The sequence below is a fragment of the Ursus arctos genome, unplaced genomic scaffold (assembly GCF_023065955.2).
Source record: "Ursus arctos isolate Adak ecotype North America unplaced genomic scaffold, UrsArc2.0 scaffold_19, whole genome shotgun sequence".
Classification (NCBI taxonomy): Eukaryota; Metazoa; Chordata; class Mammalia; order Carnivora; family Ursidae; genus Ursus; species Ursus arctos.
Genome location: NW_026622863.1, coordinates 10481085 through 10493840, shown reverse-complemented (window position 1 = coordinate 10493840; position 12756 = coordinate 10481085). Strand labels below are relative to the sequence as shown.

At 43.1% G+C, this 12756-nt stretch overlaps 1 protein-coding gene across 2 annotated transcripts in view; it reads left to right on the top strand.

The window, feature by feature from the left end:
- Positions 1-12367, top strand: part of TOX3 (TOX high mobility group box family member 3) — a 104676-nt gene extending 92309 nt beyond the window's left edge. For both annotated transcript variants that reach the window (XM_057314360.1, XM_048224048.2), the window contains exons 5-7: positions 4086-4313; positions 6291-6371; positions 10366-12367. In XM_057314360.1, coding sequence (XP_057170343.1) covers positions 4086-4313; positions 6291-6371; positions 10366-11115 — 1059 coding nt within the window. In that variant the 3' untranslated portion in view covers positions 11116-12367. The remainder of the gene's footprint in view (positions 1-4085; positions 4314-6290; positions 6372-10365) is intronic.
- The last annotated feature ends 389 nt before the right edge of the window (positions 12368-12756 follow it).

The following is a 12756-nucleotide window of genomic DNA, read 5'->3' as shown; positions in this document are numbered from 1 at the left end:
GTCACCCTGTGCTGTGTCTTTGAATTTCACTCATGGTAGTACCTTCTTTCTCTTTGTGGATTTGGCTAGCATTTAAATTCATGACAGTTTAATTTTTTTCTTCGCTCTTTTATATACTCATTTTCTGTGAAAAGCGTATTCCACCGGAAATTGGGAGCTCTGGCTTCCTCTACTGGTTATAAGGCACTGAGCATGTCACTTCACTCTTGCAGGCATGATTTTCCCATTCTGCGGAAGGGAGGACTTACATTGGATTCCCCAGGAATTCTGAAGTGCTCTGCTTCTAAGTTAATGTTCACGTGGATAAGTTTTATCCAGTTAGTTGGCTGAGCCACTGTCATATTTGGCAGCCTTGCACCTTCTATGATGTTTATCACTTAGAAAGTTCTAATCGCTCCACATTTGTGCTTTTGTCACAGAGAGTGATAATTCAAATATACATTGTTTGAAATAAAAACTTAGTTGCAGGGAGGACTTCTCTGGATATTTAGAAAGGTATTCTGTTTCATTAAAGTTACCTATCCCAGGTACACAATTACTCATTCCTTATTCATCATATTTTGTACACCTACTCTGTGTACACCTACTCTTTTACTTGGTTCTGGTGATATAAAGATTTATAAGGTAATTACTACCCATGGGACTCCCCACTGGGGATGAAAAGGAATGTTTAATACTAGCTCCAGATGTGATTAGAGGTATAATTGATGTATCTGGTGTGCTAAGATTGTAATCGATTCTGCTTGGGAGAGTGATTTGAGGAAGACTTTATTGAGAAGGTGATATTTGAATTAGGTCTAAGAGGATACATAAAAGTTTGTGAGGCAGAAGAGAGAGGCCAGCATTCTGGTGGAGGGAGCAATGGAAGTACACATCAATTTATGAGTATCATGAATAGTTTGATATGGGGAGGAAAGAAATAGGAATTGAAGAGAGTAGTAGATGAAATGTGCTAAGCTTTCTCATGCAGGTAGTTGAGAGCTGATTAATTATTTGCATAGACAGGAGTGGCATAAGCAACTTTATGCTTTAGAGAGAGGGCTTTGGCTATAGAGAAAGTATTACCAGGAGAGGGACTGGAGGAAAGGAAACTGATCAACATTTGCTACGAAGTGTTTCATTTTAGATAAAGGAAGGAATGGACAGGAGGTACCAGATTAGCGAGACGTGTAAGAGGGAGAGTCATGAAGTTTTGGTAATCCATGTTTTTGAAGGCATAAAAGATAAATGGGGTTTTAGTATGAGAGCCAGCATGGATATTAGTAAATGAGAGAATCAGCTCAGAAAGAGGAGTGTTACTTTTTCTCTCATGGAGAAGATGAGAGTTTGGCATGGTCTGGGTTGAATTGGAAGCACCCACGTTTGAGTCTAGAGGTGGGACTACAGATTTGGGGACCATCAGCACATAGATGGGAAGACATTGAAGTAATCAGAATTTCTCAGAGTGTAAGAGCAAGTCAAGGCCAGAGCCCTCAGCATCATTTATTTTTAAGTAGCAAATGGAAGAAGAGGAACTAGAGAAGGTTGGGAGTGAGGAGGAAGAGGGAAAGGAGGTTAGATTTGAAGAAGGATTTGATCTGTCCCGACATGTTAGTGCCCCACTGGACATGTTAGCACTTCACTGGATATGTTAGCACCCTACTGGAGATGTTAGCACCCCACTGGATATGTTAGCACCCTACTGGACATGTTAGCACCCCACTGGACATGTTAGCACCCCACTGGACATGTTAGCGTCCCACTGGACATGTTAGTGCCTCGCTGGACATGTTAACACCCTACTGGATAGGTTAGCGCCCCACTGGACATGTTAGCGCCCCACTTCACTGGATGTGTTAGCACCCTACTGGACACAGATTGGGTAAATGCATTAACAGTCTCAGCTCACACTCACAAGGATTTCTGTGAAGGTGAAATGAGAAACAGTGTTTATAAAAACTCAAGAGATGTGAATAAGGCCCAGCTAAGGTACAACTGGCCCGGACACAGTTCACATGGATTCCTTTCATTTCACCCGTATATCCACTGATCTTCTACGCACTTTTGTACCACGCTGAAATTGTCCTGGCTAAGGAGAACCTTATTTGCAATTCCTCACTCCTTTTTAACCAAGGGTCTAGGTTTTGTGTAAAGGCAAAGAATCCAGTTTGTTATCTTTTCAGCAACTAAGCTGGGAAAGAAAGATTAAAATTATCGTTGATGGTGTCTCTTTGGGGGAAAGCTATTTCTCCACCTTTCCCAATGCTCTTCAGTCAATTATGCACAGGTTTCTTTCAGAGAATTAATTCTGAACTTTTGTTTAAACTGTGAGATTCTTCATTTCAGGTTTATTCTTGAAAGGTAATGATGATTAGGGCAAGTCACGATTATCCAAGGAAGATACCAAAGGTTGTCACTGTTGGAATGCTGGTTTACAGAGAGTGATGTTGAGCTGGAAATTACTCTCACCTTGCCATTGGTCAGGGCATTGTTGGTGCCACCAGTGCCAACTTTTCTTTCAGGAACATAATATATAGTTGTTTGACTCAATTAGAAAAATCTGTGGCTCTCTATTTTTTTTTTCCTTGGGGCTAAAGCAGTATTTTTCACTGAAGGAAAACTTGGCCCCCGTTGAAGGTCTCTAACTGAAAAGCATCTGAGTCCCTTTAAGTTCAGATTCATTAACTAGAATTAAACAAGTCTCGTTTGTCCTGAGCATTTAGGGAAAAAAAGACCATTGAAAATGAATGAATTAATCGTGAGTTATGAAAGATGGCATTTTGGAGAAGAGTTGAGATGTGGCTTACCACCATTTGAAGTGTGTGAACTACTTGTATGAAGTACGCATGTTGTTATCACTCAAGGAGGGCCACGCAGAAGTGGACTTGTGGTTCCCCCCTACCTTGCGGGTCCAGAGCTTTCAGAGACCCGTTACCTAGCAGTGCTGTCCTTAAGAATTTTAGTAATCGCATTATGTTCCAAATAACTCTCACTCAGAAAGTAATGATACTCTTGGAAAATTTTGAATTTAGGATTCCAGACTCAAGGCCATTAAAAACCAATCTGTTAGTAACTTGAGTCTATCTCTGTTGATCTTCCCCACGGCTGGCTTTTAAAACTGATTTTGTCAAATATTTCAGCTTTCCCGATGAAGTTAACTGCAAAATGATCTCTAGGGGGATACGGCAAGGCTGATACATCTTTTCTTCTGCTTCTCTGATAAGTGTATTATATGATCCCTGAAATCAGATGGTGGGAGTAGCAGGTGAATCTGGAGCTCTGTGGTATAGAAATGTGGGGAGCTATAGGACTATTTTCTTCTCAGTCTTCTTTCTAGCCGTGGTGATTCTAACTATCAATTATTGCTCTCTTATAGGTTTTTAATTTTAATGAAGACTATCAATTAACTCTCTATCTCCAGTTAAAGAAGTTTTGACTTTTTTTAATATTTCTTGTTAGCCTACTGTTTGGAAAGTTATCATGACTTTAAGAAATAAAGAGGACCTTTCTTTTACTGTGCAAGCTTAGGGATTGTAGCTAATTTCCATTGGAGTTTCTGGAGACCCGTGAGCAAGGTAACATTCTGGTAAAATAAAAAAGTGAAGCTTCGAAAACTCGATTCAGACTGATCATATATATGGCACGTGACTATGGCAAGGGACGTCATTTAAAATATCTGAATATAATCAACATCCTGAATTACTTAGATTTACTTCTAAAACCTTTGAAAATGTAAAATATTTTATGCGTACACATGTAACGCATACACACACACGCATATATACACATATATGCACACGATACGCACACACTTCATTGCCTGGTACAGAGTGTTCTGTTTTTCATTACTCATAATTGCTATTTAGAGCATATGTTGTGAATGTATTGAAGATACTTCTGGGTCTCATTAATCAGTGTTCTAAATGCCAATCTCTACTGTCCAGTTAACTCTAAGAAAACTCACCCCTCCCCTGCTTTTGCCGGGGATTCCTCTGTTGATGAATCAGTTGAACAAAACCTTCCAAGAACAGTGGCGGACCTGGGTAGGTCTTGCCGCCGTCTCTGCAAGGACATCCCAGGCAGTGAATTTTCTTCCTGCTTTGCAGGCCATTGGAGAGAAGAGGGCTGCTCCAGATTCTGGCAAGAAGCCCAAGACTCCAAAGAAAAAGAAAAAGAAAGACCCCAACGAGCCCCAGAAGCCAGTGTCAGCATATGCCCTGTTTTTCAGGGACACACAGGCTGCAATTAAAGGGCAAAACCCCAATGCCACCTTTGGAGAGGTCTCAAAAATCGTGGCATCTATGTGGGACAGCCTCGGAGAAGAACAAAAGCAGGTGAGGTGAAGATCCAGCAGGGCCGTATATGAAAAGGTTACCAGCCTCTCCTCCCCTCTCCTCTCCTCTCCTCTCCTCTCCTCTCCTCTCCTCTCCTCTCCTCTCCTCTCCTCTCCTCTCTTCTCTCCTCTCTTTCTCCACTCCACTCCTCTCCTCTCTTTCTCCACTCCTCTCCTCTCCTTTCTCCACTCCTCTCCTCTCCTTTCTCCACTCCTCTCCTTTCTCCTCTCCTCTCCTCTCCTTTCTCCTCTCCTCTCCTCTCCCCACTCCTCTCCTCTCCCTTTTTTTTTTTTAATTTTATTTATTTATTTGAGAGAGCGAGCACGAACGGGGGTGGGGGGAGCAAAGGGCAGAGGGAGAAGCAGGCAGACTCCCTGCTGAGCAGGGAGCCCGACATGGGACTCCATCCCAGGACCCTGGGATCATGACCTGAGCTGAAGGCAGACGCTTAACTGCCTGAGCCACCCAGGCGCCCCTCTTATACCTTTTCTGAGTGAACATTCACTTAATAGGACTACTTCTCATCATGGCCTTTCCAGGCTATGGAATTTAGAAACACAGTTGTATGACTCCAAGCCCCCCTCCCCTTCCAGTTATGTGGATTTCTCGGTCCCCCTTAAGGGAGCGTGTTCAGAACCCCTTCAGAGGAGAAATGGGTCCGTTCAGGCAGCATCCTGCATGTATGAACTTCTGATGATCATCTTTTCATTTGAAATCATGTGGAATTTGCCCCCTTTGTTCAGAAAGGGCACTACAAAGGGATGAGGTCCATCCCACTTGCCTTTTCTTTGATCCTCTGTCCGAACCCTCGTGCCGTCCTGGTGGGTTTCCAAACTTTGAAGCCGCCTCCACGAGGCTCATTATCGTCACCAGGCATTTGAAATTTAATTCCAAGTTCATTGGGAGGCTCAGCCATATGAGAGGTATTGAGAGGTTAGCCGAGCTGGGGGGAGATAACTTCCTTAGGGCCTTGACTCCTGGTCCCCCCCTTCGGCTCCTCCGCAGAAATGGAGAGGAAGAATGGCCCCCTTGCTTCTTGCGTGAAACTCCCAATGACCATTAGTAGGGATGGACGTTCCATGTCCTCAGAAGACTAGACCTCTCTTAGTCATAAAACAGGATCACCATCTCAGGAATAAAGACAAGAGGAAAACCCTTGATTTTTCTTTACAAATCATGACCTCATTCCTACTAGTTTGGCACGGTGCAGCTATAAAATTTGCCCATTTGCGGTGAGCTTATTGTTGTATGTGTCGCACTGATTTTCTGTCCCAGATATGTAATCCTAAGGGACTGGCAGACTGCTACGTCTTTTAACCCCGGAGAAAAAAGATGGTTGCGCTTTGGTCTAACGCACAGCCATCAGACGCCATTAAGAAAAGGAAGCGCCCATCACATTTCATATATTGGGACTTGTTTATGAAACTCATTGGCCTCACTGATGGAAATTTCTCATCTTTTAACTATTTCTGACTTTTTTTTTTTCCTTCAAAAGAAAACCGAGGTGGTTTCATGTTTTCTCCTGTGTCTTCACAACCGCAGACCTGTTGTGGTGGGTTTTTGAATCCTCTGATTCGGTGCCGGTTAGAAATGTGTGTGTGAGGGAAAGAAGGCACTGATGGAGAAATTCGTTATTTTCCGTAATTTGAACCCTTTGTAGCCAGTTTTACTCTTCTTGCCACCTTATCTCCTGCCATAACGCGAGGCCCTCAAGCTGTTTCTCTCAAGGCGTCTGTGCTACAACCGGAAATCTTGTTTTCATTTATCATCGTAAACATCGAGATTGTGCTCCAATGAGGGTGGCAGGGTTTTGTTTTAATATTTCTGTGTGTGTGTATGTGTCCACATTTAAAAATCAAAACCAAGGAGCCCCACTTTTTAGGTGAGTTACATGGTGACCTCATTTGTGCGACTGTCCTTTGATGGCTGGGAAATTGTATGCTAAAGGTGGTGCTAATTGTGGCCTTTTTTTTATAGGTGTATAAAAGGAAAACAGAAGCTGCCAAAAAGGAGTACCTGAAGGCCTTGGCTGCCTACCGGGCCAGCCTTGTTTCTAAGGTAAACCTGGGTGGGGACTGGCAGGTCTCTGAGTTACAATGCTGAGAACAGACCCGGAGCGTTGAAAACATCAAGGCAGCTCGCCTTAGAGGTGACCAAAAATGGCGTCTTGAACAACTCATAAACTTAACTTGTTTCCATGAGAGATGACCACAGTGATGGCACAAAAAATAGAAGTTAATGTAAGCTGCTGAGTCAGAGTTGTTTCCAGAAGATTCCCTGGTCTCTCTTTTTGTGTGTTGAAACTACTTAACACACACAGATACGAAAGACGGATCTTTAATAGCCTCTTTATCTTCACTTTCTTGTCAGGGACTGAAATCTGTGCAAATGTCCTCTAAATAAATGGGGCGGTGTTTTGGTCATATTTGGGACATCCTATCATAAATTCTCCAATGGTTATATCATTGTAATAGGGGATGTTGCATTTTTGACCAAACTGTTCCACATCCGATAAATAAGTAAACCTAGAGATTATTTAAAAATAAAATTATGCTCCAAGTCCTTAAAAAAAAAAAGAGAGAGAGGCATGTATATGTATTATACATAGAGTATAAAATGGACCCTGATGGATTATAAAATGTACCAGTATCCCAAAGCAAATGTCAGTCTAGATTATTATTACCTTGATCCAAAAGGAGCATGAGCTATTAGGTTATATTTTAACATTTAATTAACTTTGTCTTTAGCCTTCCTAGAATTTAGAGAGGCTTTGGGGAGAATAATTTGAACTAATGTTTTTGCTCTTGATGTATTTCCTCCGGCAATTGGGGATTGAATTCCATTGTCATGCTTGTTGCCTCAAGTACCACGTAGGGCTGCGGGCCATGGTAGGCGTTGCTGGCAAAGCCATTTAGAAAGGGTTTAATTCCTTTTTCTCTTCCTCACCTGAGCTGTTTCTTCTTTATATTAAGATCTACCATTGGCAGCTGCTCAAATCAGATCAGGAGAGGTCCTCCCTTTTTTTCCTGCAGTCAGCTGTTAGGACACCTTCCACTTCATTAGAAAGAGACAACATTCATCAGGTCAATAGCAGAACCTTTTTCTGAGACGCTGCAAGACTCATCATATAAGATGTACCAGTCCTGGCCTCAGATTTGCATATTGGCAGACAACAGCCGAATATGTGGGCTACAGATGTTAAGAATGGAGGTGTAGTTGGCTAATGAGATAGGGTGACGCGAATAGAGGGACAATGTACATGTACTTCCTAAGTGGATCATTTATTCACTCATTTACCCAGAAGCAGGCGTAGGTGATCTTTGTGCATTAGAGCATGAATAATTGACCACACATGGATTTCAGCCAAGAGCCGGTAACTCAAAAGGCATTCAGGAAACAGCAACCACGATTGGGCTCATCGAGTCTGTGGCTGAGGTAGAAGGGGTAACGTGAAAGTTACACACTGGATTCCAGAATCAGGCTTCAGAAGTATCTCCAAATGGAAGTCAGCGATTCCTGAAAACCCATTGGATGGGATTCAAAAAGAATAAATCTAAAATAGCGTTTGTTGGGGTTTTTTGTTTTCTATTTTCATTAAGTTAGTGCAGGTTGAGAGCATCCTTAATTTATATTCAGAGCCCTGGCAGGGAACTAAAAACAGTCCTTGAGGTAGAAGTCCAGAATAATTTCAGTCTGAACCGAGAGTGTAAGATAGCTTCTAATGTGGTGATCTCACAGGAAGAGAGTGTCTATTGTACAGCGTGGGGATGAGACCGCATCCGAAGACTTGGCTCTGTTTTGGACCCTACAAATTAGAGAGGAATGAAAACCCACCTGGAGGGTTGCCTCCATGATGGTGAGGACTGAAAATCAGACCATATTCAAATAATTAAAAGAATCAGGGAGGCAAGGATTCGGGGGCATGTGATCTTGGTCCTCAAGTTAGAGGCCGTCATGTGGGAAGCCCAAGTTTGAACTCTGTGCCCCAGAGAGAAGATCTCATCCAAGGAGTGAGGTGTCATCCAAGAGGTGAGGTGTCATCCAAGGAGTGAGGTCACGGGCAGCAAAACCTCAGCCTTCATTAGAAATCATGAGGAGGGTTGCATCATATATGCCTTTAATTGATCCCCCTACATTCAGAGCCTGGCCCCGCTCTCTTAAGATGTGTCTCTACTATATTACTTTTAATCTTCCCAACAACCAACAAAAGTTAATAGGAGCATAATATTAAAACATGAGGGAGTAAAGCTGGCAGGCAAACAGGACCTCTTTTATCCACTCATTTCTATTTGCCACTAGGGTGGCATCTGAAGGCACGCTGGTGTGACTGCCCAGGTGTCTAAACGTAGACTTCCCTTGTAGTTTCGTCCTAAGACTAGCTGGGTGATCATTAAACATTAGAGTGTATAAGAATTATTTTCATGGGTGTATATACAACACTGTGTGTATTTTACCTTATGGGTAATTTAATGGTTTTTTAAAGATGATGAATGAGTCTTTGCAGGTTTCTTCTTACCCTGTGGCTTTAGAATGTGCCCCTCTAGTAGGTATGCAACCCCACCAAACCTCTGCACAAAACCAGAGAGCTGTCCACCGATAGGTGGTGCTTCCCAGCGATAATGTGTTGAAACAGAAGCCATCGACAATGGCTTCTCCTACATTGAGTGATTTTTAATACAAGATCATCTCTCAGGTTCCTTCTAATGGTAGATTTTTTTAAATGTGAGTGATACAAATCTGGAAGGAAATATTCAATATCCTTGAAGAGAGTGTAATCCATCAGTTTGTTGCCTTCAAGGTGCTCCCACTAATCCCCTCCAGAAACACCTAATTTTGTGAAGAATAAGAGAAAAATTAGTAAGCACAGTCATGTCAATCACTGTTGCATGGGTAGAAGTATTTATTTTTGCGGAGGTAATTATGTATGTTTAGCACAGAGTGTAATAGGTCATTTCTCTCCATAGTTGAGCCTCACATGAGATCAGTTGTTTATCTTGTGGCAGGTTATTCAGTCACCCGAGTGTTGAACATTCTCCCCTCATCTAGGACTCCTGTGATGAATTGTGGAGATCTTTGAAAATATTGGGTAAACTGGAACAATTTCTTAGGTTGTAAAATACTTCCATTTAGGATCTCTACGGAATTCAGTTATGTTTTTCTTTTATTCGTGTGAGCACTGTCACACCCCACCATGCACGTGCAGAACCTTGGTGTTTTCGAGTAGCAGTTTCCTGGTAATAGTAATTGTTAATTCATAAAAATCGCTCACATATACTATATGCTTCCGTGGGTCAGGCCCTATGCTAAATGCTTAACAAATAGGAGTTAGCTTAATAGAACCGGTACATAAAGTAAATGCCATAGAACCCCATTTTATAGGTAAGGAAACTGAGGAACCAGATGGGTGAATTAACTTCCCCAGAGTCACAAAGTTGTTAAGCAGCAGAGCGCGATTTGAATGCAGGCAGTCGATACTCTGTTCTTTCAGTATGTTTCTTAATGATGCGGGTCAGCTCAGACTTAACTGCTGAAGAAGAGTTGTTCTTGAACATGTATCAGTCAGCTTTTGCTACATCGTGCCGTGTAACAACCAGCCCCAAAGCCGAGTGACTTAGAGGAGCATTTATCTCAGAGAGTGCTGGGGAACTGGCTAGTTCTGCAGTCTAGGCCTGGCAGGACCCACTAGTCCTGCTCATCACCTGCAGTCAGCATGGAGGTTGGCGGGGGGCTGGGCTCATTCACCTGCATGGCAGTTGGCTGGCTGGGTTTTGAGAGGGGGCTGGGCCATGTGTCCCTTATCACATACGTGGTGATGGCAGAGTCCCAGAGCGACTGGAAGGGCATAGGGCCAGCCCAGATCCCAGGGGTAGGGGTTTTGACTCTACCTAGGGGAGGGGAAGCTAAAAAATCACATGACAAGCGACTTGGGTCCAGGGAAGAATGAATAATGGCAGTCATTTTTAAAAAATCCATGTACGATTCTTAAAAACAGTTACATATTGTCGGTCCTTGGGTATCTTAATATTTGGGGATTTCCTCCCCCACCGCGCAGGCTGCCGCCGAGTCCGCAGAAGCCCAGACCATCCGTTCCGTTCAGCAGACCTTGGCGTCCACCAATCTGACATCCTCGCTCCTTCTCAACCCTCCGCTGTCACAACACGGGACCGTGTCAGCCTCCCCTCAGACTCTCCAACAATCGCTCCCTCGGTCGATCGCCCCCAAGCCCCTAACCATGAGACTCCCCATGAACCAGATCGTCACATCGGTCACCATCGCTGCCAACATGCCCTCGAACATTGGGGCCCCGCTGATAAGCTCCATGGGAACGACCCTGGTGGGCTCGGCGTCCTCCACCCAAGTGAGCCCTTCCGTGCAAACCCAGCAGCAGCTGCAGCAGCTGCAGCAGCAGCAGCAACAGCAACAGCAGCAGCAGCAGCAGCAGATGCAGCAGATGCAGCAGCAGCAACTGCAGCAGCAGCAAATGCATCAGCAGATCCAGCAGCAGATGCAGCAGCAGCATTTCCAGCACCACATGCAGCAGCATCTGCAGCAGCAGCAGCAGCACCTGCAGCAGATCAGCCAGCAGCAGCTGCAGCAGCTGCAGCAGCACCTCCAGCTGCAGCAGCTGCAGCACATGCAGCACCCGTCCCAGCCTTCCCCCCGGCAGCACTCCCCCGCCGCCTCCCAGATGACGTCGCCCCTCCCCGCCATCGGGAGCCCCCCGCCGGCCTCCCAGCAGCACCAGTCGCAAATACAGGCTCAGACACAGACTCAAGTACTGTCCCAGGTCAGTATTTTCTGAAGCCGCCCGCGGCATGCAGGTGCACTCGGAGGCGGGCGCGCAGAGCTGCGTGGCGCGGCGGAGGAGGGTACGCCGTGCGTGCGTGCGTGCGTGCGTCCGCAGCGACCGCTTGTAAGTTGCTGTCGATGGTGCGGACGCGTGTAACAGATCACATGGTCCTCTCAAGTGTCTATTAGATAGGCAATAAGAACACAGTGTAGCTGAGTATCATCTTCTAGCTGACTATAAATCACTTTGTTTTTAAACAAGAGAAGCTGTGCTCTTTTATGTGATGCCTTTTTTTATTTATTCAGGCTATATACCTACAATATGTGAATCAAACCGTTTAACGAATCCTGGGACATACTGATGACTGTAAACTGGCCTCTCTGAGTCATAGAAAATGGCCTTATTTCCCCCAGAAGTGAATACACCGCACTTCGAGGCTCTTTGAACTTCCGGAGCCCTAAAGATAAAAAGCACAGTCGAAATTACCTGAAATATGAAGATCCAGTTTCATACAAACATTTGTATGACGTGAATAGTTGATGGCATTTTTTTGTCATGAAAAAAAAATTAATGTAAATCACAGACTTTTGCCAAAGCTCTTATTTTTTTTCCTAAATCTCTCCAGAAAAGAAAAAAAAAATGCAAGTGATTAGATTCCATTATTGACTCATTTCCACTTTTTTAACTCATGACTTCTCCAAATCGAACCACAGTATATGTTGTAACGATATCTATGGCCACTGTTAGCCCATTATACTCATTCCAATTAGAAGAAAAGAATGTGAATATTATATTCTGTGTTTTGAGTGACAAGTTTCGAAAAATAAAAACACTGTATTTTTAAAAAGGGAAATGCACTTAAATGAAAACAGTTATTACAAAAAGTTAAGATTTAAAAAAAAATGCAAGAGTTTTTATTATGATGTGATACCGGTAGAATATTTAAAAGACACACCACATCTGAATAATCAATGTAAATATTTTCTTTCAAAGTTGTAAGTTTTCATATCATGTGTTGTAAAGTTTTCATAAACGAGGCTTTAACGTAAACACTGGTGACATAAACCATTCATTGCTACGTTGCTTATTGTGTTTTTATGCTGTTTTATACTTTTTTATGAGTTATGATAGCAGCAATTAAGTTGTTTGTATTTTGCTTAACTAAAACAAAAATGCTTTTATCTTGCTATAGAATAAACACATTTCAGTAAAAACTGTGGACTGTATTTTGATGCAACAACCAGGAAAATGTTCACTTTTCAAATAAAATGATTCGTCAAATTTCAATTTCGGTTCCTTGAATACGTATATGATGGGAAAAGACACCCCATACCAACTTTTATTTGGGTCAAAGCATCATCTTCTGTGTTCAGTTGGAAATAGAATGTCCGTTGCTGGGAATTTGGATCATATGGCCCAAATCCAGGAACTCTTAAAAAAATGGGAAATATATATATATATATATATTTGACGGTCCTTTTGTTAAGATGCAAGTGGCAAGGTAAGTATAGAGGAAAAAGCAATTGTCTTCTGTTTGGGGCTAGAACTAGCCGGCATTGTGTTGTTCTTGCTATTAAAAAGGATGATGAAAATGATTATTTCAGTGTTCATTTCTTCCCCCCTTTTCTTGCTCTGTAGTGGCTCCTCTTTGAG